The following is a 26,142-nucleotide window of genomic DNA, read 5'->3' as shown; positions in this document are numbered from 1 at the left end:
AGCTGGTTGAAGAAAGGACTGAGCTACTTAGATGCTCATGCTGACTCTAAAGATGGGAACGAAAAGCGGACACACTGGACAGGCGCCTGAGCAGTGTGCATGCTTTTCGTCCCCGAGTTTTTTCGCCCTCTTTAGTATCGGGTTCAGTACAGCTGGGCAAGTAGTCGCTTCACTGATTGGACCCCAGGCTATGCCTCGCGCAACGCGACCCTGTCAGACGATGTCATCTTCTCTGAATACAACCCCAGGCTTGGAATCACAGGCGAAGTGCAGTCGGTTGATGAGAACCTGCTGGGGCACACTTGTGACTACCAAAATAAACAAAAAAGCTCACACTTAAAATAAATTCCACGCAGCATCTCTTTTGGGAGTTGTCCATGTGATACGTAAGCGTAGAATTTTCTTGTACGCTGCATCCTTCTCCAGAACGTTGTTTTTCGGTGGCATCGCCATGCCGTCTTTGATGATCTTTTCAACGTTCGTCAGCGTCTCAAACGGCCCCACGGTGCGCTGTTCTTGCCACCACGTGTTTAACATCACATCTTCGCAAGGTTAAATTTTACTTATTAATACAAGCGTCCATATCAGCTTTAAATCCCGTCCGGTAGAGGGCTTTTATCATCTACGACGAAATTCAGCGTAGCATTCATAGAAAGTGTTCTACATCTAGATTTGTTTTGCCCCGCGGGTGTAACACATTCATATGGTTCAGATGTATTCATATTTTGCTGGCGTGGGTATGTTCCGGGTTCAAATCCAGGCATGCCAAAATTATTTTTTGTTTTATGCATTGAATTCTTGATGGCCATGATTGTCTTGCTTCTAAGAGGGACAGACTTTTCTCGCCGAGTCGGGAAAGAAATGCGTACTCATTGAAAAACGTTTTACCGATCCTTGGTCACAGATGCTCGAGTGACGGTATCCAGTTGCCGGAGTTTGTGCGTAGCCCGACGCAGCAAGGTGGCGACGTGGGCTGGCCCGACATGGTTCCCGTACAGCGTATTCGCCGCGGTCTGCAGTTGCTGGGAAGCGCACCGCGCAGGGACCAGCTGCAACATTTACTGGACGGCCGAGACCTGTTCGAGCGAGAGGATGACAGCGCCGATGTAGGAGTTCAATTAACACGTACTACCATAGTCGCTTCGCTTCAAAGCAGTGTTACCAAGAGAAGAACGAAATAGTAGCCGCGATAGACTTCATAACTGGATAAAATATTCACCTACTCATATACAAGCGTTCACAACCTACCTTATATGCGCACGGATGTGTGGCTTTCGCACAAGAGAACGAAGACCGAGCGGCATCTGTGAAGCACACTCGTAGCCACGTGCTGCGAAGACGCCGAGCTCACTGCGACGCACAGTGAGGCGAGCAACGTCTGTATTGGCATCGCACCCTACAGTAGTGTTAAAGTGGTGCAAAACAAGTCACGGCACGAATGTTTCGCGGTTTGCCAATAGCCGAGGCTGAATATTCGTCGATATCGCGAAGGCGTCGACAAGAAACGGCATGTCCGTCGATATTGTGCGCTCAAGCAGACAGCCATAGGGTCAGAGTCGCCTGTGAAACAAATATGCGGGAAGTTTGCATTAGGTCACACAAAGCTTGTCACAGCGAAGCACGGGCCCGTCGCCGCTCGCTGGGCAACCTGTTTCGGTATTTCTTTATATTTCTCTATAGAGCTGGGCGACTTTCTCTGTCTCTCTTTAGTTTTTTTTCTCCCTGTCTTTCTTTCTCTCTTCTCTCTGTTTTGTCTGCCTTTTTATGTCTCGAATTATTTCCATTTCTTTCTCCCTCTCCCTCTTCTTTCTTTTCATTCTCTTACTTTCCTATCTTTGTCTCTCTCTCTCTTTCTCGCTTGCTGCCTCTTTCTTTCTATCTTTTTTCCCTGTCTTGATTGCTTTCCTCTTCCTTTGATTTTCTCGCTTTCTTTCACTTTCTACATTTCCTTCTATTTCTCCCTTTACCATTCTTTATAGGCTACGCTGTACTCTCTGCCATCCTCCTTTCTCTCCTCCTCACCCTCTCTTCCCTTTCCCAACCCCTTGCTACGCGATACTGTACAAGGCTATGCTATGCTGTGGCAGCGTGCCTGGATAGCCGGGTGGCTGAGACGCTCGCCTTCGGAACGCGGATTTGAATCCCGCCGCTTCATAAAGATTTTATTTCACCAAGATTTTCTCTTTCTCTATGTGTTTCTTTCTTTCTCCGTCTCTCTCTCTTTACTTCTTCACCCTCCTCCTCACAGCTTTCCTTCGCTTCGTGCTTTCCCCTTGCCATACGCCGGACAAATTGGCGCACGTGTTCTGGGAGCAGAGCAGAAGAGGACGAAGACGATGAAGAGAAAAAAGGGACGATGAAAGCCCGTGCCGCGTCATGATGATGATTTTGGGTCACGAAATTTTACGCCGAGCTAGAACACGCTGTTAAAAAGAGGTATTTATTGACTGATAGTGACGGACTAAATAATACGAAAAATGACAAAAAGAAACTAACAGTCATGTCCTTAATATTCATCGGCGATGGCGGCAAAACGCTCAGTCAACAATGGATACACATCTAGTGCATAATCGTGTACTATATATTGTAATGTATAGTACTCATTGAGCGGGAAAACGACACCACAAGAAAGAAGACAGGACAAAGCGCTTTGTCCTGTCTTCTTTCTTGTGCTGTCATTTTTGCGCCAAATAAGCACTATGGATTCACACCAACCCACCAACGCATTGTGCTGAACTATATTGCAATGTGAGTTTATAAATTTAAGTTACTCGTAAATTATAGCTTAAAGGGGCCCTGCAACACTTTTCGAGCATGCTCAAAAAGCGCTGCCGATCGGTAGTCGAGGCTCCCGAGAACACGCGAGCCAAATATTATAGTGATGCGCACGGCCTGGAATTTACAATAAATTCTCAGTCAGCTGAAAATCGCATCCCTCTTCTCTCGACAAATGATGTATTAGTCCGCAAGATATGACGCGATTGTCGGCAGTTCCACCATTGGCTGGTGTTATATTCACGATAACACCCTCATTATTACTTTCGTTGTTAATTTTGAGTTCAATAAGTAAATAATATGTATGTTTATATTCTGTTATCGCGTTAAAAACACCGAACAAACATTAATATTAGCACTTCCGGTCTCACCGACAGCTCGTCTGCTCGTAGTTGCGTGGTTCCGTTTTCTTCGCCATGCGCAGTGCCGAAAACGTGAATATTTCTGTGCTTTTGACCATCGCCGGTTGCCGTTGAGAGTGGCAGCCGTTCGAGTGTTGCCTCGTAGGCTTGGAACTGCATCGTCGGCACGTTCTCACGACCGACCGAGGCAGGGACGCAGCATGTCTCCGATAACAATGCTGGCGTCCGGTAATGGCGGCGCTTCGGGGTCATCTGCCAGTGCCGTCTTACGAGGCGGTGTATCGGAGTATGGGCCGAAACCGATCTCAGCTGTCATTCGTTCCAAACGAGCGCGCAGGTTTGCTTCCATGGTTGGCAGAGCGATGAGTTTTCAAGCACGCGCGATACACAGTGCGATCGGCTCCGCTCGACGAGAACGACGCAAGACGACCGCAAGTGGCGGCACAGACCACGTGGTTGCGCCCAGACGTCAGAGAGAAAAAAATGAAGAAAAAAATTCCGCCGGCGCTCTTGGGCGGAGCCCCGCTCCTCTGCGCTCCCTCCTTCGACTCGCTGCCTAGCCTTCCGCGCGCTCGCGGCGTAGAGTGGAGGGCGAAAGCTGCGGAACGTGATTTCTCTAATTTGGTAACACCACTTAGACTTGACGGGTTCGAAAAATTTTTGCGGCATATGACTCGTGAAGAGTCATACGTCAATAATGAGACTATTCCAATACAACTCAGAAAGGTGTTGCAGGGCCCCTTTAAGGTGCTCCTCATTTTTCAGGTCACTGGTGCACACAGCCACACCATAACCACTGTGCCGACGACGTTTTGAGCGAAAATTCCCTTTGATTATTTTCTAGGTCGACCAACAGCAGCTGCTGGAGCCGCCAAGGGAAGACGTAATGTGTAAGACAGTGCAGACCGATATCACGCTTGCACCAGCCATAGTGCCATTCGCGGCGTTGGACAGTGCGCTCTGGCCGCTGTCCCCTTCACGTTGTGATACGTGGCCGCTTCCTCCATCACGGTGCGAAACCGCCACTTCCAAGGTTTTGCCGCTGCTCACCGTGGATTGCGGAGACTACAAGACAGGCAGGAGCGCTGGCCTTGAACCTGGATCCTCAGATCTCTTCCTACCTGAGCGACACCAAAAGCCACTGGCCACCATGGACGCACCACTGGTGCATCAGTCCCCAAACAAGGGTGCGTGGTATATCAGCTCCAAGGGAATCCGTCGCAGCAGTAGCTTTTGACAACTATAGTTCTGATCGGCTTCGCGTTCACGTCTTCACGATTTCAGAGCCACTTAGGGCAGCTTGCGCACGGGCTGCCGATACTTTGTTTTTTTTTTCTTCGTGCTACTGGTCGCTGATGTGGTTCTACGTGGCGCATTGCGCTGCTTCGCCATCGCGGCCAGTAGCGTCCTTGTCGGATTGCACCTATTCCTAAAACGTGGTGGAGGCTACTAGCGTTTCCTGGTGAATTCCGCTCGTCAAATCCCAGAACGCAGAAACCCACCGCTGATTTCGCCCCAGTCTGTTATATTCACCAGCTTGTCTTGATAACGTTCCTAAATTATTGCGTGGCGTTGCTGTCATCGACGTCGAAGATAGGCTTACCCCTTACGAGCGGCTGGGCTCACCCAAACGGTACGATGTTGTCAAGTTCACCGACGTCATATTTGTGCTCACTCGCGCTGCTCACCTTTGTTCACGAAGCAACAATTCTTGAGGCGCCGGAACAGCACTCCCTCGGGCGTCCCAATAAACTCGCGGAGTCGGGCACGCAGCTGACGCGCCCTCTGTAATGAGAGTCCGCTAGCGGAAAAGCAAAAGCACGCGCGTGGCACTCTCCGATGAAGCTCGCTGGTTCAAGGCCATTCGTTACTGACTGACCGCTACCGCTTTACGCGCCAATGGGTGTGTTTCTTGCATTTTCTCTCCGGCTTCATATATTTCAGTAAATAACGAGAAAAAAGGCGTCCCGCACTGGGAAACTACATCAGGGAATTATTTTTGGAACACAAGAACTATAAATTTAACACGAAAGCGTTTCATGTCAGGGTCCACGAAGACTTCAATGACATCAATTCCGTCACGGAAGTGACGTCAGTAAAATACGCACCAAAAGAAGCCACCAAAATAATGCTCTCGGTTGGCGCTTACTTCCAACATCCTGTTGGAAGTAAGCGCATCGTCCAGTCGTCACTTTCTTTGCCCGTGTCTTTTTCTGAGCGCCACAAGTTTCCCCATGAATGAACCATGTTTTTTATACAACGTGAACTCGATAGTTTTGGTATCATTCGGTATCAATTAAATTATGAGTTGTTCTAACGAATGGTGGAACTTACCTCTATATCCCATAAGTTCGTACTTAGCTTGTTTTTAATGGCCACTGCTGGAAACCACGTGTTCCTGCAATAGTATCGCTTCAGGTGTTTTTTTATCTGTAGGACGCTGCTGAAAACAAAGTGCATGGAGTGCACTTTGCCTGTTTCTGCTTCTGTGTGCCAATCCTCAAGCATGACGATTCGTTTTCTTTACGGTTGCTGCCTAATTATACCTACTGCGAGAACACAGCCAGCCTTGTGCGAAGCTTCCCGATTCTTCACTGATCCCCCTGTATGTCAAAGTGTGTAGCACTTTGGCATACAGCACAAACGTGTTGCCAGTCCTATTGGAACGGCTTACTGCTCCCAGTCCAATGTACTTATTTCCATGCTAGGAATACTTTAGGCAGAAACCTAAATTATAATGAAAAAGCGGAGCCGAAAGAGACGGATGCATCAACGTCGCCATGATGCCGCAGCCTGTCTATGTCAGTATCCGAGAAGTGTTCCTCGGAACCATCATCACGAGTATTGTAAGTTCCATTTTTTTCTTGGTTTTGCGTGAGCCCACACTTGGAACCTCATTGTCACTTGGAAATCTGAAGGTAATCACCTTCTTGCCTGATACGTAGCCACAGTTGCAGTGCCACACCACGCATTTACGCCCCATCATAAAGAAGCACTGATGGAAATTCTGGAAAGCGCTCGCCTTTGTTGCGGCTTGAAAAGCGCGCGCGGAGAGCGAGAAACCCGCGTCGCGGGCGCAACGCGGAAGCCCGTGAGAGCGCCCGAGAGGGACAGAAAGCCTCTAGATCGCGGAAGTTCTCGCTCCCAAACCAATCTACGAAAGCCTACTCACAACATGCGAGAAGGGACCTATCAATACGGTGACTTGTGAACAAATTTACAACGAGTAACCAGATTACTCAACCAGAAATAGGGAGCTTACACTTTATCATTCATATTATCAATCACATATACCAAATATATACTCAACTACAAACCTTCAACGAGTCGCTTGATTTTTCAATGGATTATTTCTACATATTATGGTGATAAAGGGAATAAATTGGTATTGGTATATGCCCTTTCCTAAACGTATAGGAAGACGAAGGCAGTGTATTCGACGTTGACCAGTTCCAAGCAAAGCTGAGTGCACAGTTAATTTTTATCGCTTATTTCAGGCTTCAGTGGCGGCGCGGGTGCTGCGTCGGCGCAAGAAGCCAAGGGCCTGCCAATTCCGTGTTCAGTAACTTTGCGAGTGAGGGCATCCGGAGAAGGCCCCTCCACAAGCTCACAGCAGCCGCAGTCTGAAAAATCACGGTGAGTCAGGCATGTTCGGTTTGCTCAGCACAGAAGTCATACACTCTTGCATAAAAGTTAACCATGCGACATACACAATGGGGAATTTATATTAAACATTTTTAGGTGTTTTGCCTGGCTATGAATGGAGATTGCATATTACAGAAGCAGCTATGAGGTAATCGCTGCTCCGTGGACGAACTGTTCTAATGCTCTAAGCTGGTAATATCTTTTTAACTGCGGCGACTGCATCAGCACTTTATGCTTTTCTGCTGCGCTTGACGCGAAAGAAGACACAAGCCGGACAGCAGAGATGAGGTAGGAAGCTGGTCTGCAACTGTTCATCACTAGCTTCATACCGATTCTCTTGTGTTTTCTGTTTCTATAGGCTTTTCTTGTTTCCTTCAAGCGCGCTGGGTTAAATCTCAAATTCCAAGGAGCGCACCTGTCCCTTAAGAATGCTATGCATAAGCTCCAATGTTTATTATTGTAAAGTCGTCTTTATTTGTTCACTCTCCGTGTTCTTTGCAAAGATGCATAGCATTCGGAAGGTACGTTCAGGCGCGTCCATTTTTTACAGAGAACAGGTTGATGAAGGGACATTTTAGTCCGTTTTATGTACGCGGTCTTATCGTCTGTGGTAACCGGGATCCAATACTTTTGACACGTGCTGTGCCAATTCGCACGATCTGTCTCGGGCAGTCAGCCTTCTCCATCTTTTTCGTGAAGTATCTTTTTTTTTCTTCTTCTGAACACCTGAAGTCACTAAATATGGGATTCAAACATTCGAATACTATGTCACAGCAGTCTGCGTTCTTGTCAATCCCCTTGTCATCGTTTATGTCGTCTCAAGCTCGCTGCTGGCTTGAAGCATAGCACACAAAGCACAAAGCATTATAAATAATTCTTTGTGCTCCGGTAACTCTAGGCGTGTCCACCATCTTTTTTTTGTGTGTGTCGCACTTGGGAAACTAATGACCGGCAATTAGCCGCTGTTTTTAAGGCGAAAATTGTACACTCACTACATACTGCCAGTGCTAAAGTATGGGGCCGAAACATGTAGAATAAAGACGAAACTAGGGAAAACATTAAGGACCACACCGCGTGCAATACAGCGGGAAATGGTCGGCGTAGCATCGAGTGGTCGGAGGACGGCCGAATATCCGGATGAGGGGAAGCGGACATTCCGGTTGGCGTCAAGAGAAAGAAATAGAGCTGGGCCGGCCACGTGATGCGCAGGAGAGACAACCGGTGGTGACTTAAAGCAACAGAATGATATTCGAAAGATGAGAAACGCAGTCGAGCACGGCAGTGAGTTAGATGGAGTGACGTAGTAAGTAGGTTAGCGGGAAAAAAATGCAACCAGTTCGCGCAAGATATAGTGAACTTCGGAGAGGCATTCAATCTGAAATTGACTTAAAGCGGCCCTCCAACACTCTTTAGCGCCCCAATTTTTACTCGTGGGTTGCGTAGAGTAAAGTACGGACGGGTTAATGCAGCAAGAACGGTAGCGATAGCGGCACGCAGTCCGAAGTTATTCCATCTAGAAAATTCAAAATACAAGAAGAAAATGCCTATCCTCAACTAAATTTGTGCGGGGTCACATGACCGCATTTCACTCGCCCTGTGACGTTTCAGAGAGCCCCAAAGAAATGAGCTGAAAGCCCCTACGTAGGGGAGCTTGCACACCATTCTTTCTTGTCCTTTCCAATGTATTGTTGACGTCGTTGTCATAGTAACAAAAGTGGTGCCTGACGCCTGACTTGCCAGAGCTTGAGCGGGCGCTACTGCTTCGAAGAGAGGCTTTGTCTGCTGTTCCTTACAACGCCATTCCATGTCATTCCCTCCTCTCATTATGAGAAGGGAATTTGTGGAGCGGCAAGGGCAGTGAAACACGTCGCCCCCACGCGGGCTGTTCGGTGAGCAGCCCGATGAATTACAAGGTCCTTCAACGAAGAGGATTACTTGCACTTGCTTCAGCAAAAATCAAGAGCCTACCGCACGTGCGGAAAGAGGCAGCTCGCAAACGTACAGACGGAAGAAGAGGAAAGGGGGAGAAGCGTTTCCTGTGGGCATCCGACCGGCGCAAGCAAAAATAAAAGAGGAGTGAAATGGCAGCCAGTGCCTCTTTCGTGATTTGGGGTTGTAGTGATCTTTTTTTTAGTTGCAACGGCGTCTATTTGGAGTTCATTGGAAATGCACAGAAAAGAAAAACGAAACCCAATAATCTCAACTTTGATGCCAGGCCACGATCACTTCTAACGTTCCATTTATGCAATCACAGGCTGGCGCGCATTGGCGTCATTTCCGCCCGCAATATTTCTGGCGAGCGCCACTACGCGCTGATACGGTCAGCAGCGATGTAGCGCCTTTTCTGCGTGATTAAAATACTATATCATTTGACATCGATGCTTAGACCTACGCTAAAATTATCCCCAGCCATTACTCTACGCCTACCGCAAGTTAAAAAATGAGGGATTGAATAGTGCTGGAGGGCCCCTTTTCCCTTACAAAAATATTTGGTAACATTAAGTTGACGGTCTAAAGACAATTGTTACTAGAACCTACCAACAATCAAAACAGTGTCTACCAACTGTCTTTAGACGTCTGTACCAACAATCAATCAACGCTCTGGCTGCAATTGGCCACCAACTTTGAACAGACTCATGTTCATAGGTTGTCTGGTGACCTCGTAGTAACGCCCTATCAACAATGTTCAACAGACACCCTATCACTGTGAGCAAAAAAAAAAGCCGAGATGGGAGTAAATGGACTCGTCCTCTAGCGCACGCCAGTATGGTGGTTTTATATACTCCGTCCAGGGGAGTAAAAAATTAACCTCCTTTAAGGACGGAGGTTTTGGATGGACTGAGCGGAGTATTTGTTTACATCCATAGGGGAACTTTTCGCTGTCGCACCATACGCCAGAGAATCTTTAATTAAATTAGCATCGAAACATGCAAACTCGATCACACGTACACAAACATGCACACAACATTCGCAATGTAATACAACACTCACACTGACAGCCGCTCGCCACCCGCTCTTCACAACCAAACTTTGGTCACCGAGTATATATAGGCACCACATCTTGACCTCCAATGTAGCTCAGATGGGACACTTCTTTTCCGTGTAATTAAGCAACAAACATTCATGGCGTACGTGTAAATTTGCGGTGGGCTTATAGATACCACTGAGGCACACCTATCTTTTACTAAAAATCCGCCTAACATTCAACGACTTTTTTTAATTAGCGAATTTTGAGGTCAGTAAGAAGGAGGCCTTCAGACGGTCTACATAAAATAGTCTTTATACAAAAGTAAGAAGGAGGTCTTTAGACGGTCTACATAAAATAGTCTTTATACAAAAGTAAGAAGCAGGCCTTCAGACGGTCTACATAAAATAGTCTTTATACAAAAGTAAGAAGGAGGTCTTTAGACGGTCTACATAAAATAGTATTTATACAAAAGTAAGAAGCAGGCCTTCAGACGGTCTACATAAAATAGTCTTTATACAAAAGTAAGAAGGAGGTATTTAGACGGTCTACATAAAATAGTCTTTATACAAAAGTAAGAAGCAGGTCTTTAGACGGTCTACATAAAATAGTCTTTATACAAAAGTAAAAAGGAGGTCTTTAGACGGTCTATTGACAAATGTTACTAGATCGCAAATGTTACTAGACGGTCACCAATGTCAGTAGATGGTTACTAGGTGGTCTACTCAATATTACTAGCCATTTTTGTAAGGGTAGGCTCGAAATGATTCTTGGGAAGTGCTCGCGAAGTCGTCTGTTTGTAAATCCGTTCATGGAGGGAAAGGCTGAGCGGCATTTGTTGCTTGAACTCTCAGTTCAAGAAAATGCGGCCGCTTCGTGTGAAATTCAGCGGCGAGTGATGAGGAGACCTTGTTGTGCTGCCGCGAATTGACGACAGCACAATGTTGCAGTTTCGCGCCCTCAAGAACTCAAGATACGTAAAATGAAGAACACATCCGGCCGGCGGTTACAAAGGGCGTGCCGCCACGCAACCTAAATTGCCGTCGAACTGAGTTCTGCTACGACGTGCACTTCGAATTTTTTCAGGAAAGCGTTCGAGGAAAATATTTTTTGCCAAGATGCGCATTATACATCTAAAATAGGCTTGCATTGCACTACAATGCTATATGTTATTTACCATTGCTTAAATAAACACGTGCCGGATAACAAAGCAAGCTTTTTTTCGGCGTGATCTGTGCAATGCGTTGTTGCTTTCCATTGCTCAAATTTTAGCGCGGAAACCCTTGTACTCGACCTATCGACCTATCGGGATTTCGCGGATGCAACGCAAAAATATAAACCTTCAACTAGCCTCAGTGAGGGAATGAAAACGCACGGCAACGCAACAAGCAGGGAAGAATTTGGTAATTATCCGGCTGTATATTGCCACGCCCGCTTCTTGTTTTATTTTGATGTATGCGGGTTTGACCCCCAAGGACGGTTAGCAACGCTCGACGCTGACCGTGCCGCAGTGTTCGAGAAGCTTCGCGATTGTAGTAGATCAGTTTGTTAAGATTGCGCGCAGGACGCGAATAGTCTAAATTATTCCAGAGCTCACGCCATCACCAGTGATAAGCCTGGAAAGTTCGATGCGTGATGTATAAAAGACGGCACGTCCCAGCCATGAGCAGTTTATCGACGGCCAATGCTCTCTTCGCCGCTGTCAGTGTACAGTGTGTATTGCTGTAGTTTGACTTTCCATTTCCCGGCCACAAGTTCTGCCAAATAAAAGAGTTTCATCTTCGACACGCCGACTGTTGCCTTCATCGACGTCACGACCCCGTGACAATGCGAGTGCTACATGAGACTGGCGAGCAGGACACGCACATGTTTTGAAATATTAACAACATTAGACTGCATTATTCAGCTTAAGTGTGACGTTGACGGTGCCTTTCTATTCGTCCATGTCCGGTTGGTTAGTGTCATGTAGCATAGCTACAGCCAAAACAAATTGGCCCAGATGTCTAACGAATTGTAGATATGAATGGCAATGCATACTTTCGTATACTGGGCATATATATCACATATCGTGACCGTCACGAAAATTTACCTTCGGATGACCTTGGCCTAAATTGATCGCTGGTTGGTCTAGTCTTGGGTGAGAAATGTCTTGGGCCATGTCCAAATTCGGGTTAGGACGTTCTCGACAGAGCGTGTGAAAAGATGCTGGTGGAAATGACAGAAAAAAACGTGAATTAAAGTGTCAGATTCAAGCACCATTTTCACGATCCGAGTGGGAGGTATTTTTTTTTAAGTCGCGTTCAAAAGTCGCGAGAATCTGGTATGTCACGCAGCCTAGCGGAAAAGCCTTGAAACAGGAATATGGAATCGCTCACTTTGCTAACTTTGCTGTACTTAGGTTTTCACATCACCCCATTTAATGCTGAAAAGTAGAGTACGTATATAACGCGATAGCAGTGATGTTACCGAGGACTTCTGATTTGGGGCAATTTTTGGAGCCGCGAAATTTTCATATTGGAGCACTTTGGAGCAGCTAATTTGGCAACTGGGAGCACCGCCCGTCTTTCGTAAGGAGCTCGAAGGTACGCCAGGAAAGGGGAGGGGGGGCTGCGTCGCTAGAAGGGCGCAGTCGCTGGCGCGCGCACTTTCTCGACCGGCATTAGGAGACGGCTCGTAAACTTGCTGTGCCCTCTACGGTTACTTCGCGTTTAGAGAACTGACAGCACGAAAACCGCTTCTCTCCCTGGAGCGGCCTTATTCCCTAAATCAGTTACTGAGCCTGGAAAGCAAGGGCGGACGTGTAACATGGTGTACCCGCTTCACAGTCGGCCTTCCGACGTCATGGCCGTCAGAGACGGCCTCGCTACTGACAGCTGCGCATATATTAAACCCGAATTGTGGCTGCTCCTACCAGGAGGCATGCTTTTATTAATGTGATGACATTTAAAAAAATACAAGCAAAAAAACCGAATTGGAACTCTAGAGCTATCACGAGCTTGAGAGGGCAAGGCCTTTTAAGGGGTATTGACCGTATGAGCAATTACAAACCCGCATGTGCTAGTTGAAGGAATTACGAAAAAACTCTTGTGGGTAAAGATTTTTAAAGTATACTTGCGGAAAAGTGTCAGCGCGTTCCCGCTGTCCACGCGCTCTCCCATGAACGCAAAGCCTGAAAAATTCGATGTTGCTCCATATATCTACTGCTAGCATTCCCAGACCTCAATTCGCGATGTCCAGAAGCAGAAGTGACAGACATTTTACCGGCACGCGTGTAGTTATTAGTGCGCATTGTTTTAATTGCGTGCCGTGTGACGCCTGAAACGATTTACCAGCACTGTTTTTGGAACAGACGACGTTCGCCGATGAATCACCGCCACGAGCCTCTGCAGAGAGCGCGTTTTGCCGTCGAGCCGACTTGCACAACAGAAGCTGCGCCGGCACCGTGGATTACTCGGGACGCACTCGCGAGCGCTGTTTATTCAGCGGAATGTTTCTTGGTCCGTGGTTGTGACTTTGGCGGACCTGCACGTGTTTTTACGCGCCGGCGGTGCGATTGCCGGTGATAGACGCCACCAAACCCGAGACGCTGGCGCAGTTTGGCGCAATTTCTATCGATATGATCAGGTTGTCGCAGTAAACCCAATTTGGCGCACTTTGGCGCAGTTGGTGCAGGTGTGCTATCACTGCGATAGTGTTAAAGAGCTCGTTTCGCAGAACTTTTCAGTGTTGGCGTCGGTGTTGGCGTCGTTGGTTGTGAGTGAAAAATCAGCGTTTTCTGTGACCGAAATATCGAGAAAGATGCACATAAAATAAGTAATAAAATCCTTGGTTTGAGTGAGAACCGAACCCAGGTCTTCTGCGTGGCAAGCAGGTGCTCTACGCCACAGCAACGCCATTGCTTTAAAGGGCTTCGGAAGAAACACGATATGACTGTCTTTTAATTGGAGGAGTATGCATAACGCATGTAATATTGCGTGACAAGCGTAAAATCGCGCCAGGCGTCAAGGCATGTGAATTGCTAAACGAGTGGGTGTTTTAAAGGCCCACCCATTAGAAAGCGTTCAGGTATATTTAATCATCATTATCATCAAAAGCATCAACAAAGTGAGCAGCTGCGTAGGTTCGCGTGTTGCCTTACGGGCGCGTAGTGAGCCCTTCGCTGATTCGCAAAAGGAAGAAATATCGCGTAGTGAGCACTGCGCAACTGTACTTGCAGTAGGCATTCTAGGATACTTTGAAATGACCAACGTTACGCGCACAGATGTTCGTTTCCTAGCGGCACGGTTCAGGCATGCACCGAGAACCGAAGTCAAGCTATCAGCTGGGAAGACGATGCGTACGGGTCCCGATTACGCTATCGCGTGGTACTCTTGAAGGCGAAACTCTAGCGTCCTCCAAGATTTTCTTCTTTTATTTTTGCGTCAGCGACTGAGCTGTCGTGTTGTCTTGAGCTTTCATAATGGCTAATCTGCATTCTTTATATTATCCAGCCCCGCTCTATTCAGTGCTGCTTATAAGGTAAAAAAAATGTTGCACGCTGAGAAGCGGCGCTGCATTCGCGGCAATTAGTGGAACATTTCGAGTGCGGCGCATGCACACGGAGTGCACGCATGCGCAGCGAACCACCGCGCAGAAACACCAACCGCTCTCGCGCTCACCTGCCACTGTTTGCAGCATATGTTCTGTGTATACGACTTCGTAATCCCCGCAGATCGGGAATTTTGATTATAAATGTTTCAAGGTGTTTTCTGCGTGACCATTCCGTGATTAGACAGTATGACCGGTAAGCTTTCCGTTGCGCTAAAGAAAACGGGTACTATAAAAATTGGTTGCCAGTCTATTTAACTCTTTCGGACCGCGTAATAAAGAAGGAATGGGAAGGGTGTCAGAAGATTTCTTTTATTAAATCACGTCCTAAAGCAATATTTTTGTAATGTACATCAAAATGAAGCTAATGAAATGGTATTTTTTACAGATAGAAATATTACACATATAAATTACATAGTAGTAATAAAAAAAACATGGCTGATCCCTCCGTCATAGGAATCGGTGTAACACGAAAGTGAAACGTATCTATGAGAAGTAGTGCTTATTCTGTAATGATATATGAGAGCTTGTACAATGTCTATTCGTGTTTGGCAGCTATAGCACCATTTGGCGTGGACGCACCCATGTTGACGCCTAGTCCGTAGAGGTTCTTAGCTTCAGCCGCAAACCCGTGCGTCCCGCTAGCCTCTCTATCGCTCCACCAAGGCTCAACGTTCCCCCGTCGAAATCGTGTCCTTTCTGCAACACGTATTGCAGCAGTTTTGTTAGTCGGTGCTCTCGCAATCGAAGTATTCGGCGGCGGAGAAATCCCGTTGGTGCATGTGGAAGCTGCACTACTCCGATGAGCCGGCGCACGCTCACACGAAGCGAAGGGCAAAGAACGTAACTGCGTCTAGGGTGCCTCGGCGACGCCAACACGCCCAGTGTCCCTCGGTGGTATCGAGAAGCTTTAACCATGACCTCCGATATCGCACGCAATCTCGGAGTAAGCGCTAGTAAGTGTCGATCGTTACGCATTACTTCTTTTCGCCTCACACAGACGGCGGCACCACCCCCGGTCCGCCCCGCCTATCTACACCGCTAACAGAGAGCACCGTGCGAGAGAGAATGTATGAAAGATATAAGGCGCGTTCGTGAGTTGTCCAGCATCTGTCTAGCTATCTTTAAAGTCGGGCGCTTGCAATCGCGGCCACAGCGTCGTGGGTTCGATTCCCAGCGGCGGATGTTTTTCTTGGTCTTTTCTTTCTAACCCGTTGGCGTCCATTTTATGAACGTCATATACTTAGTGGACCCCGGCATAAAATAAAACAATTTCGTGTTAAAATGTCCTATTGAACACTTTCTGCAAGGACAACATCCAAATAGTGGGGATAAACATAGATACTTGAGCAAAAATACCCCAGTAAAAAAATCTAAGATATACAAAACGTCGCTCACTGCCTCTTTTCTGACTGAAAAATTCGGTAGGCATATTTACAACACTTTTTTTTTGTGTACTTCAAAACAAGTGCAGCACTCATGCATTATGGCGCTTGTGCCACTGAACGAAACAGCTCCGCGCAGTAGTAAAACGCAGATTTACTTTACAGGTACTACAAAAAGCATTTGTTTTCAGGTTGGGTTTCTTCTGCTCATAACTGAGCTTGCTATTCTTGCGCCTGTCGACTTTTTATAGCTTGTGGAGCGCGTCCCTCGCGGATGGGGGTGAAGGAGGTGGAGCAGTGCGGGCTGGCCTGGCGTCGTCAAGATTGAGAAGCTCATGATTACTAGTGATTATGTGCTTGTTGGTGCCACTTTTGCGCGGGATTCACCAGAAACTGTGTCCGGGTTTATTTTCACTACTTCAGCTGCAACATAAGTTTAATCATGATCATTGACGCTAGTCGTCAGGATGGAGATATACCACTAGGATCAACGTAGGTGCATTCACATCATAGGGTACCATAGCCGCCAAACACCAACAGGCATTGTGCAAACTCTCGTTTCTCAATGTACAGTGAACATTGAACTACTTCTGTAGATGAAGACGAATTTCACTTTCGTGTTATCGTCATCATCATCATCAGCCTGACTACGCCCACTGCAGGGCAAAGGCCCCTGCCATGTTCCGCTAATCAAGCCGCTCTTGTGCTTTCTGCTGCCACGTTATACCCGCAAACTTCTTAATCTCATCTGCCCACCTAACTTTCTGTCTGCCCCTCGCGCAAACTCGCGATGGGGGAGACAGAACCGTGTTATATGGAGTCTTATAACAGAGGGATCAAAATTATTTTTTTTTACCATGGCCTTGCGTTACGTGATAAGTACATGGCCTTAGTTATAAGTACATGGCCGGTGCATTCAGTGGAAGAATTGCGCGGCAGCCACTTTGTTTTTTTTTTCTTGGCTGAGTGCTGCATTCGTGCGCGCTCTCAGTCAGGCCCAGCATGTGATACATTAATAGTGGTTCTTCTGTTAGGGTTTCCATCAATAAAATTACGGACTAGGTGTTTATACGATGATTTCAACTCGACGCCGGCTAAGCATCAACGATACATTAGAGCGACAATTGCAATGAGACGAGCTTCCGTGTTGTACATTTCAGCTCAGAAGTTCGGGAGTCGTCAGCAGGGCACTCATCTCCCGCTTGTGTAGAAAAGAACAAGTCACGCTACTCCATCCGGCACGCATCGAGTAGTGAACTGGACAGGTGAGGAAAGCCTCGACTACCTTACAACCTTACAGCGCCTGTCGTCGTCTGTGTTCCTTTGTTTTTGTCCAAAGTTCAGCGCTCTTTTCCCTTCTTTACACGATGAACCAACTTGCCGAAACCTTAACCCTAGCATACCTTACTCACTTGCCAACAGACCACACCAACTTGTGCATCCCTTGAGAAGTCATTGCACTAAAAGGCAAGGTTGAAGTAATGGCACAGGCAGTAAAAGCATAATTTGGCAAATAGTTCGAGCAATTACTTACTGCACGTGAATAGATTCTACAAGGTAGCCTAATTTAAAAATACTTTGTGAATTATGATGCTATTTGGCGTGCATGATTGGTTCTTTCACGCACGATAACGCTTTCCTCACCACAGCCAAAAAAATGCCAGTTCTCGTTTAATTCTGAACAGTAGGGCAAAGAAGCACACGGACGGCTCAGATCAAGACGGGACACAGCGCTGTGTCCCGTCTTGATCTGTCGCCGTCAGTGTGCTTCTTTGCTCTACTGTTCAGAATTATGCACTACCAACAAGCCATCAGTCTGTCATTTTGTGCAGTACTCCTTTGCCTAGGGTATCTGTCATTTTAGCTTCAAGTGCTACTCTATTAGCCTACTGCTTATCTCCGGTACTATTCAGGCAGTTCTCGGATGCTCGATCACGGCCATTGGTGCAGCAGTGCAAACGAGTGCATGCACTCAAGCTAGTGTGTACGCACACGGGAACTGTTGGCTGCGCAATGCTCGCTTTCTGTCAACTCAACAAATTCTCTGAAATATGGTACCTCACAAGATAACATCTTTTCGCTACCTCAAAAGTAGCAGTCTACTCCTCACGCTCTTTAGATAAAACTGAAAACAGAGTCCCATCGAGTTTCTGTCGTCCGGATAGGCGTGCGCCGTGTTCTCCATTTAGGGGGGGGGGGGGGGGGGAATGTCCAAGCATGCTTGACTTATATAAGCGCAAGAGAATCGACAACTGCGCTAGTTGGTTGAAATGCACGGTTTGATTTATCTAAGCGCACGCAGACGAATACAAAAAGGGAAGACAACACGACAAGCGCTTACTCACAAATAAAAGATTGATTGTCCAAGTGTGTGTCCAAGTTTGAGCGCAGCGCTCCCCCCTTCCCCTCCGTTGGTCGAGTCCTAAAGAAAACTAACTCCACTATGGATGTAAAAATGGCAATAATGCGATGACGTGCTTCTCACAAAGGCCTGCCATTGGTCTCCGGCCTTCAGGGGTAAAGGTGGGAAGGTTCCTTGAATGCAACACCACCGCTTCTTGCTCACCATTATCGTCAAAAAACATAGGTAGAGCATTAAAAATGACGTGAAAGGTCTTACTGAGTATAGGGCAGAATTGGCGCCGACCTTTAGATGGTTAGCCACCCTCGCGCGCACGCCTATCATCATCAGTCTACGGAAGCAAGCACTGAGCATTCTTTCCATTTTGTTACAGGAAGCGGTGCTGTGTTGTTCACTCATAGCGTAATATACTGAAGCAGCTGAGCGCTGCAAGTGCGCAAGAGTTGTGCCACTGTAACCACCTTCACGTTGACTTGTATCAAATCAACGCTGTGGGGAGAAAGTTGACCAGAAGTGCGGGATCCATGGACAAGAAATGAAGGCGACAGCCACAGTCAACGAGCAACCATAGTTGCTTGCTGATTGCGGACAACGAGCGTATTCATGGGACGCTTTTATTGCTACCTCACGGCCAACTAATAACTCAACGATGCCTCTCAAGTGCGATAATGTAAAAATGCGCATCTATCCTCTAAGATGCGTAGCCCCTCAAATGGATAATGTGAAAGTGCATGCCTATCCTATAAGAAGCGTAGCCTCTCAAGTGCAATAATGTAAATGTGCATGCCTATCCTCTAAGAAGCGTAGCCTCTCAAGTGCGATAATGTAAATGTGCATGACTATCCTCTAAGAAGCGTAGCCTCTCAAGTGCGATAATGTAAAAGTGCATGGCTATCCTCTAAGAAGCGTAGCACAACTTCTGTCCTCGAAGTACCGGCACGAAGGAGCGGCAATTTCCGTTTCGCTAGCTTATTCGGAGGCAGAATGTGTGCGCTCTTCTCAAATGGCGACCCTGAGGAAGCAAACTATTGTTCAAATGAGAGGATATACAGCGTTGAATAGCCTTGGAGCACGGGTTGTCGCTGGAGTCAACGTTTCGACAAGTGTATTGTTGCGTTCAAGGCAGCAGCTTCGAAAAAGGCAAGACCACTTGTCGACACGTTGGCTCCAGCGACAACCCGTGCTCCAATAATTTTTCATCTCTTCAAGCATCGATCGCCTCCTGAACTTCTGCCATATACAGGGTGAATTTTATACAAAATGCTCATTTTTACTTAATACAAATGGTATGGCAGTGAGGCACCTGTCGTCGTCCGACACGAACTGTATACTACGAGGCACAAATACTTTGGTGCACCTAAACTTACTCTGAAATGAATAATCAACAAGACCTTGTTAACACTTCAATTATTGACAACAGGGCAGTTGTTCGGTTCTTTGCGGGAGCGTTGTAGGGAGACACAATCCACGGCATATGCATTTTAGTAATGACAAAAATTTGCACCTGATTTAAGGTATTCATAGTCGAAATGAATGACCACATTTAAACCGAGTGCGCCGGGCGCGCAGGAAACGTGGCCGCTCTGTTACGTCATACCGAAACATCGCGTGACGAAGAAGTGACGAACGTTCAGTGGAGGTGCGCCGAAGCAATATCATATGTCGTGGAAAGCGGAAACTTGCCTCGGTTATACCAGCAGACCGCGTTGTCTTTGCGCTTGGCGTTTGGTGCTTACCTGTTTCTTTCGCGCAGGGATTAAAAACTCAAGATCCGCCTTTTCGTTCTCTGTACAGCCTAAAACTCAGGGGCAGCCACTGCGGCGTTTGTCTTTAAAACCAGCGAAAGAGTGCTTCGCGCCTCTTTGAGGCAAAAAGAAATGAGTACCACGCAAGTAATGAGTGTTTCGCTTCTGTTTTTTCAAGTGACTTGCTGTTTTTGCTAACCAAATCCTGTTTCAACAAACTTCGATTCGAATTTTGTAATTTTCTCGTCACGGGTAGTTCAGGTCTTACGTAACAGAGCGGGTGCATTGCCTGTGCGCTGGGCGCGTTTGATTTGATATCGCATATTAAAACTCGAATATGAATATCTCAAACTGCATGTAATTTTTTTGTGATTACTAAAACAGTATAAATGGTGACGGTCAACAACCTTTAATATGTAGAAGTCCGCTCCCAGCTTTATCGTAAAAGTTAATTATGAAGCTTTTATTAATTATACACTTCAGGGTAACTTCAGCTTTAGCATTGTGTTTCCTCCTCGACGAAGACGACAAAAACCTGACTGCGATGATGTTTCTATTTAGAAATCTTTATTGTGCAGTCATAATACCCTGTAGATAGTCAATGTTTCCCTTGGCTTATATTGGTTGGGAAGTACGCCCAACACATCACCTTGTGTTTTTTCTTACTTAGAACTTCTCATTTCTCAGAAACACACAATAGATGTCAAGTCGCCATTTATGTTTGGCCTACGGCCTCGAGTAGAGCTTCTTGCTGTCTTCCAGTGTCTGTATGTGACTACGAGAACTCCCCTCTAGTGTTTATATCAGACGTAGAATACTCCCTCAAGTCTTTGTATGGCACTAAGGATACTCCCTCTAGTGTCCGTATGGAACTAACAATGAATACAACACATTGAACAACAATACATCAATAATGAATACCAATACATGAATAACAATGAATAACATGAATAACAATGCAGACACATGAGACGTGGATAATGTTCGTTTCGTGGAGATGGCGAGCGCTGTGGATCCGTTACGGACCGCGAGTGTGATAATTGCCACAGCCAAACGATCCCAGCGGCAACGATCGTTCCATACCGGTGAAGGCGTGATGCTGAACTGCGTGAAATCACATTATGCTGAAAGTAGATGAGATAATCACAGAACTGCAATGCCAATAGACAGGCCTGTCAAATGCACATTGGTTCACGTTTTTACTAGGAACACCTCAGTGCAAATATAATAATAATAATAATAATAATAATAATAATAATAATATATAATAATAATATAATAATAATAATAATAATAATAATAATCAATCATTTATTTAACGTGCCCAGGAACAACCGTAAGGTCTTTGTGCTGGCGCACGCAAAAAAACAATAAAAATAAACAATACAATACAACAGTTTTCAGAAATAAAAAGAGCAAAAACACGTAGACAAAGAGAAATGAACACAAAAGGGGAGGAGTAATATAAGACAACACGATAAATATTGATGGGGAATAAAAAATTAGATTGCATATATACAACTATGTGGAAAGACTGAGAAAGGAAGACTTTGTACATTGTGCCACACTATGTCAAAACAGTGCAAAGCTCGGATAAAAACAATGATTGTGGGCTATGAAAAACGTCAAGATCAAGAAAATTAACATTATAGAGACTTTGTATTCTGTGACCGGTAGAGTGTGGGAAGAAGCAGGCGGGTACATGAAACGGTCTGTTCTCTCTGGTTAACTTACGCGGAATTCGAAAATTTACAGAATTGAGAAGTACAGGGCAGGATATGATACCGTGGACTAGCTTGTTAAGAAATAACAGATCAGAACGATTTCGTCGGCAGTGAAGTGATGGCAGTGATAATAATTCAGCAGTATTTGAACGAGATGCAGTCTTTTTTAGCAAAGCGATGGTTATATATGCTGAGGAATTTTTTCTGGACTCGTTCAATGGTGTTACCGCTGGATTGAGCAATGCCATTCCATATCACGGACGCATATTCAAGTTGTGGAAGACATATTGCCGTGTACAATTAGTGGAGGGCCATGGGAGACCTGAATTCTCGAGATATTCTGCAAACACATCCGAGAGAACGAAGGCCCCGCATAGCAGCACGCTTAACGTGAGCAGAAAAGTTTAACGCGCTGTCAACAACAACACCAAGATCACTGATCTCATAAACCTTGCATAAGGACACAGAATTGACAGAGTATTGAAATGACACGCTAGATGTTTTGCGAGTGATAGACATGAATTTTGTCTTCGAGGTATTCAGAGAAAGGTTATTACCGTTGCACCATTCGGAAAAAGAGCGCAAGTCTGACTGCAGCAAGCGACAGTCGTTAACTGAATGAATTTCCTTAAAAATCTTGATGTCATCGGCATACAAGGGGAAAGAAGAATTACGAATGGCAAAAGAAACATCATTAACGTAAATTAAATATAGTAGTGGGCCTAACACCGAACCTTGAGGGACCCCACTAGTCACTTTATACAAAGAAGACGTTTGGCCATTTACGGCTACATAATATTTATTGAGCAGATAGCTCTGAAGGAGATTCACAACTGACAGGTCAACCCTGCGCAAGTTTAACCATAATCAGTGTGGCTGACTACGTCAAAAGCCTTGCTCAGGACACAGTAAATTACGTCAACCTGTCCTCTCTGAGAAATAGGTGTGGAGATCTGCGTCATGAAACTAGCAAGATTTGTGGTAGTTGAGCGGCCAGCGAGAAAACCATGTTGATTAGGAATCAATTAGTTTTTCACACTAAAAGACAATATGTTGTGAAGAGCCAGCTCGAAGATCTTTGATGTAGCACATAGTAGAGAAATCGAGCGATAATTAGAAGCATCTGTTTTAGAGCCCGACTTAAATACTTGAAAAACACGAGCAGTTTTCCACATGCTAGGAAATGTGGAAGTGTCCAGGCAGTTATTAAATATCGTAGTCAGTACTGGGACAAATATACTACCATAAGCTTTTAGTATGGCGGAGGGGATGTCCACATGATAAGGATGGTTTTAAGCGCTTAATGCATTCGCAGATAAGATTTCATCCAGCGACAAAGCACTGGATGACCTAACCGCCTTGGGCTGTTGTCTGATATCAGTGCTATAATAATAATAATATAATAATATAATAATAATAATAAAATAATAATATAATAATAATATAATAATAATAATAATAATAATAATAATAATAATATAACAACGTTTATTTCTCATCAATACATTTTATGAAGGAGCCATAACATGTCGCGAGTGAAATCGAAAGAAAAGAAACATTGCCGTGTCTTGCTTTTCCTGGTGGTTGTTTTTTCTCAATAAATCGGTGTGGTGTACTCGCACCATATTTCCAATCTATAATACAAATTTGTGATAGCGCAAAGTATTAAAAGCAGTAAATATTACTGCAATGTCTTTCTCGGTACGAAACTGTCATCTCTTGGATAATTTGTAAACATTGAAACCATGTAAGAAGTACGTCAGCCATAGAATTTCCTACAAAGCGTACTGTCCAGTTATCGAATGCTCTATGGCAGGGGTCGGCAACCTGCGGCCCGCGGGGTAGTATTATGCGGACCCCGGTGCGACGTCAGAATACCCCCCCCCCCTCGCTTTGTCACTTTGTATCCAAGGCCGACATGGCAGTTTTGACCTCAAATGGCGTTTTTACTTGTAACTTATGTTTGTAAATTGGAACTTTGTGACATGCGCATGCTGAAAATAAACATCTTTCTGTATTTCTATTCCACTTTTCTACATTTTTGTCAATTTGCCGAAGTTTTCTCTTTGACCGCAAAGCTCCATCCCCCCCCCCTTCGCCGTGCGGCCCCCGCCGTGTCGGCTTTATGCAACTCGGCCCACCGCCTCAAAAGGTTGCCGACTCCTGCTCTATAGGATAAGTGTAGGTTTACTCCGAAAATATACATCTTACGGGAATTTCTTGGAGAATAATGTCTCAGTGGAGTCAATCAACTTTGAGATTCATCTTCGCTAGCACAAAAAAGAGAGCGAAGATTGAAGTGGACAAAAGCTATCAAACTTCGAAAAGTTCTACAAGCTAGCATTAAAAACGCCATGAGCACTGTAAACATTGAGAGTGTTGAGAATTTTCTTAGCGAGAATACTTTAGTAAAGCACTTGGCGCAAGACAGTAATAGAAGAACTGAGCGTTGGCCGAGTTGGTAATCCAGTACGACGAAAACTGCACGAAATACAAGCACGCGCACAAGTGTGCTCGCACAAGTGTGCTTTCCTTGTACCCGGTTTTTCGCGCAGTTTTCGTCGTAACAGTAACAGCCTTAATTTTTTGTTCATATTATGTCATGTTCCCCGAGACATGTTCGGCAGTACACACATATCATGACGCTAATTTTTTCACGTTTTGCGTACTTTGTCAGGGGCTCAGAGGAACGCATCACGCACGTAATCTAAGTTTGTTGCTTAGATGAGACTATGATCACAACCACTGCAGAGAATTGAGCAGAAGGCCTTTCAATAATGTCCTAACTTAGCTCCTCGTGTCAAGTTCATTCCTTCATTTCTACCACCACCTATATGCACCTCTTGCCGTTACTGCGTATAAGCAACCTTTTTTAGGCCTGGACCGCTATTTCAAACGATCAGATGATTACACTATCTACATCATTCAGAAGTGAGCGAGGTAGTTGTGTTTCAAGCTGCGTTCACGTTCTCTGAAAGCTAACCTCATTATTACGAACTCTCGGTTTCAAGATACGGCAGTGAAGCAGCCGCAGATAACAAGATGGCGTCAGCGGCGGAAACCACTGCGCGTGGAGTGATGCGAGGCATCGAGGAGGCGTCTGCATCCGTTGACCCAACATCGGAGCCGCCTTCCGAGCTGATGGGATGCTGCAGAGGTCGTGCCACGAATCGTCCGTCGGAGAAGGCTCGTCGCAAGGCGGTTGGGTGCGCAGGCTTCGGCCAAATGCGGCTGACGAGGACACCTCGGTCTCCCCAGAGCTTCGATGTGGAGGCCCAGTTGCCGCCGCTGAACAACAGAGTGCCGGCAGCGGATAGCCGCCGTCTCGTCCCTTGCACGAACACAGCACGGTGTAACACGGCAGCGTTAAGTTGCCGTTGGTTTGTGTTGGCGTAACGCCTTGAACAAAGGCGATGTTGCACAGCCGACGGTTAATTACCCTTCATAAACGTTGGGTTAAGCGACGCTGTTTAACACCCTAATAAAAACTCACGTAGTTCGGACAATAGTAAATCTTTGTTCCTGGCTCTTCCGCACGCATCCATGTAGGTGTTAGTGCACCAGATCGTAAAAGGCGTGCGTTTTATAATGCATTAGTTTTAGAATATTATGGTTTTTGACTGTTTTATATAAAAACATTCCTTTAATATTGGTATCACCTGACTCAATGACTGGGTTATTTTTGTGTGTGTACGTGGAACGCCACGTCACTAACGGAATTTTTCTTCCTACTGCTTTCAGGAATGCTGTTTCTTAGGATGAGCACGTCATATTAAGGCCAACAGTACCTCGCATCAAGCCTCCTGTCAGGCGCGCTATATCTTTTCGTGTGCTGCAACATTCTTTTTTCGTACAGCAACAGAATGGAACGGCCTTTCTAACGACATCACAGCCATACTTCTACCTTCGCATTTTTTACCACCATAACAGATTACTTTGCACAGTAATAAAATATGGCTTTAATTTTTTCCACTTATATACCAACCACTTACGTAATACCTCTTCAACGGGGTCTTTAAGGCGGAAAAACGAGACGAAACCTGTGATCCTGGGGTGTCGATGACAGCAAAGCTTTTAACAAGCGTGTCTGGGTGCCCGTGCGTCAAACAGCTTTCGTGTTTATACAAGATCCGGTGATGCTACCGAGGACTTCAGATTTAGAGCAATTTTCGGAGCAGCAAAATTCTCATTTTAGAGCACTTTGGAATAGCAAAACTTTTCATCTCGGAGCACTTTGGAGCAGGCAGTGTTGCATCTCGGAGCACTCGGGAGCAGCTAATTTTACATCCTGGAGTACACTATACTCGGGGACAACTTTTCTTGGCAATGAAGGGAAAGCTACGGGGGCGGAGCGTGTGCACATGTACTGCTGCGCGAGGGAGTCCGGTTTGGCGCGCGTCTCGTAACGCCGTGGAAAGTGATGGCTAGCGTTGCATTTCGACGCAAACGCTGCTTAGCGTCTAAGGTACGGGTAAAAGGCGCGAATTTTTCACGCACGAAAAAACGCAAAGTGACACCATATAAAGTAAAAGAAATACAAATATCTCGCTTATGTGCGCTGCGTTCCGTCTCAAAAAGCTACATGTAGAAAA

The 26,142-nt window shown here is 45.9% G+C and overlaps 1 protein-coding gene across 1 annotated transcript in view; it reads left to right on the top strand.

The window, feature by feature from the left end:
* The window catches only part of LOC119376027 (uncharacterized), a 91,319-nt gene that overhangs the window by 59,287 nt on the left and 5,890 nt on the right, over window positions 1–26,142 (top strand). The window contains exons 6-10 of the mRNA XM_037646020.1: window positions 905–1,106; window positions 3,982–4,324; window positions 6,635–6,773; window positions 16,880–16,984; window positions 24,562–24,756. Of these exons, the coding sequence (XP_037501948.1) occupies window positions 905–1,106; window positions 3,982–4,324; window positions 6,635–6,773; window positions 16,880–16,984; window positions 24,562–24,756 (984 nt within the window). The remainder of the gene's footprint in view (window positions 1–904; window positions 1,107–3,981; window positions 4,325–6,634; window positions 6,774–16,879; window positions 16,985–24,561; window positions 24,757–26,142) is intronic.

Source organism: Rhipicephalus sanguineus, unplaced genomic scaffold, assembly GCF_013339695.2.
Source record: "Rhipicephalus sanguineus isolate Rsan-2018 unplaced genomic scaffold, BIME_Rsan_1.4 Seq1071, whole genome shotgun sequence".
Lineage (NCBI taxonomy): Eukaryota > Metazoa > Arthropoda > Arachnida > Ixodida > Ixodidae > Rhipicephalus > Rhipicephalus sanguineus.
Note: the sequence above shows the minus strand (reverse complement) of the source record. Positions and strands in the feature narration are given on the sequence as shown.